Genomic DNA, 2,500 nt, shown 5'->3' with positions numbered 1-2,500 from the left:
GTGTGTGTGTGTGTGTGTGTGTGTGTGTGTGTGTGTGTGTGTGTGTGTGTGTGTGTGTGTGTGTGTGTGTTTGTGTGTGTGTGTTTGTGTGTATGTGTGTGTGTGAGTGGATGTGTGAAAAGGGGGGGGGGGGTGGATGTGTGTGGATGTATGTGTTAGCGCACGTGCGTGTGTGAGCGCACGTGCGTGTGTATGATAAACCCCTTTTCATCATAAAGCCGCAAGCGGGCCAGCGGGGGAACGCACCGGAGATCTGGATCTTGATGATGACGGAGTCGGAGCCGAGCTCGTTCTCTGCGGTGAGGCGGTAGCTGCCGGTGTCCAGGTGGTTGACGTCGCGCATGGTGAGGATGGCGTGGCGCTGCTGCGTGTCGACGGCGTAGTGGCCGCCAGACTCGATGGTCTCGCCCTCGCGCTGCCATGTGATCCTCGGCCGCGGGTTGCCGATGAAAGGAATCTTGATGACGGCGTTCTCGCCCTTGTCGAAGAAGGCGGTGTCGCGGAACCTGGGCGGCACGTTGATCTTGGGCGCCACTGCGAGGGACACAAGACAAGTTAGAGCCGACGGAAAACTTTCTTTGAATGATATCGTTATCATAATACTACTATATGTATGTTAAATATTCCACGCAACAATGCATAATGTACGGTGTACTGATATGACTTACGTTTGATGGTGACTTCAGCCTTGGTGCTCCTGATGCCACCGACGTTCTGGGCGCGGCACATGTACTCGTCCTCGTCCTCGCCGTACACGTCGTGCACGGTCAGGGAGTAGCTGTCGCCGTCGCGGGTCATGGCATACTTAGCGCTGTTGCACAGCTCTCGCATGCCCTTGAACCAGGAGATAGTTGGCTTTGGCTTGCCCTGGATCTGGCAGGTGAGCGTGGCGCTCCTGTGCTGCAGAGCCATGACAGAGCGCAGAGGAGTAACGATGACAGGTGGAGTGGCCGCGTTGGGATCCTTGATCCTGACGGAGGTGGAGCAAACGGAGGGCTCGGACATGCCGGCCTCGTTCTCGGCGAAGACGCGGAACTCGTACTGCCTGTCCTCGATGAGGTTGGACACATTAACCTGCGTGGCGGGGCAGATGTACTGGTTGACCATCGTCCAGATGTTGGAGCCAACCTCGCGCTTCTCGATCCAGTAGCCCTTGATGCGGGAGCCGCCGTCGTGCTCGGGCTTGTCCCATTCCAGGTGCACGAAATCGCCGCCCACCTCGGTGACGTTGGGCGTGCCGGGAGGCGAGGGCGGGTCGTAGGGCGCCTTGGCCTTGATGGGATTGACGCCCGTCAGGGGCGGGCCCATGCCGTTCTCGTTGACGGCCATGACGCGGAACAGGTACTCCTGGCCCTCAGTGAGACCCTGCACGGTGAAGGCGCACTCTCTGCAGAAGGAGTTGATCGTGATCCAGTTGTTGTATGTGATGTCCTTGCGCTCAACCACGTAGTGTGTGATGGGCAGGCCGCCGTCGTAGACTGGTGGGCGCCATGACAGGCTGCACATGTGGCGGCTGATGTCAGTGACGTCCAGAGGAGCAGATGGAGCGCCAGGTACGCCAGTGATGTACACGGTGAAGTTGCCCTGAACAATGCCAGAGTCATTCTTAACTGTGAGTGTGTACTGACCAGCATCCTCCTTAACAACTTCTCTGATGAAGATGATGATGAATTCATCAAAGACAGTGAATTTGAGGCGCTGCGATTCCTGCATGGGCTCGCCGTTGTGGGTAAGACTGACATCGAGAGGCAGATCTCCGCTGAAGTAGATCTTGATCTTGGTGTTGTCTCCCTCAGGCAGGTACAGGGAATCGTGCATCTGCGTAATGCGCGGCGGGTTGCCGATCTTGACGTGGGCGATGGTGGTGGCTTGACCGGCGTCGTTGGCGGCCACGCAGGCGTAGTCGCCCTCATCGACCTCCCACATGTCGGAGATGATGAGTCTGAACTTTCCGTCCTTGTCCTCGGCGCTGATGCGGCCTCCGAGGGTGACCTCGCGACCGTTCCTCAGCCAGCGAGCCTTTGGCGTCGGCTTGCCCTCGGCCTCGCACTCCAGGGTGATGGACTTGTGCAGGGCGACGGCGGTGTTGTGCAGGTTCTTGATGAAGAACGGCTTCTCTCCGGGAGCTGCCTCGCGGATCTTGACGGGCGGGCCACTCTGTGACGGGTCAGACTTGCCTGCAGCGTTGATGGCGTAGACGCGGAATTCGACGTCGCTGCCTTCGGTGAGGTTGGTGACGGTGTACTGAGTGTCGACCACATTGTAGTCATTGCACTTCATCCAGATGCTACCAATCTCACGCTTCTCGATCATGTAGCCAGTGATGCGCGATCCACCGTCGCTCTGCGGTACGGTCCAGGTGAGATCCACGTAGTTCTTGCCGATCTTGGTGACCACAGGAGTGCCTGGTGGCGACGGGACGGAGTACTTACCCTTCATCTTGATCTTCTTGCTTGGCGGCGAGTACTTGCTGTATCCTGCGGCATTCATGGCCTTCACG

The 2,500-nt window shown here is 58.2% G+C and overlaps 1 protein-coding gene across 7 annotated transcripts in view; it reads right to left on the bottom strand.

Moving 5' to 3' along the window:
• Positions 1 to 2,500, bottom strand: part of LOC125040724 (twitchin-like) — a 62,991-nt gene that overhangs the window by 15,079 nt on the left and 45,412 nt on the right. For all 7 annotated transcript variants that reach the window (XM_047635417.1, XM_047635421.1, XM_047635418.1 and 4 more), the window contains 2 exons: positions 669 to 2,500; positions 247 to 534 (listed from right to left, as the gene is read on the bottom strand). The exon at positions 669 to 2,500 is cut by the window's right edge and continues 820 nt beyond it. In XM_047635417.1, the coding sequence (XP_047491373.1) occupies positions 247 to 534; positions 669 to 2,500 (2,120 nt within the window). The remainder of the gene's footprint in view (positions 1 to 246; positions 535 to 668) is intronic.

Source organism: Penaeus chinensis, chromosome 29 (assembly GCF_019202785.1).
Source record: "Penaeus chinensis breed Huanghai No. 1 chromosome 29, ASM1920278v2, whole genome shotgun sequence".
In the NCBI taxonomy this organism is placed as follows: Eukaryota; Metazoa; Arthropoda; class Malacostraca; order Decapoda; family Penaeidae; genus Penaeus; species Penaeus chinensis.
The sequence above is the reverse complement of the archived record's forward strand: the minus strand, read 5'-3'. Positions and strand labels throughout refer to the sequence as shown.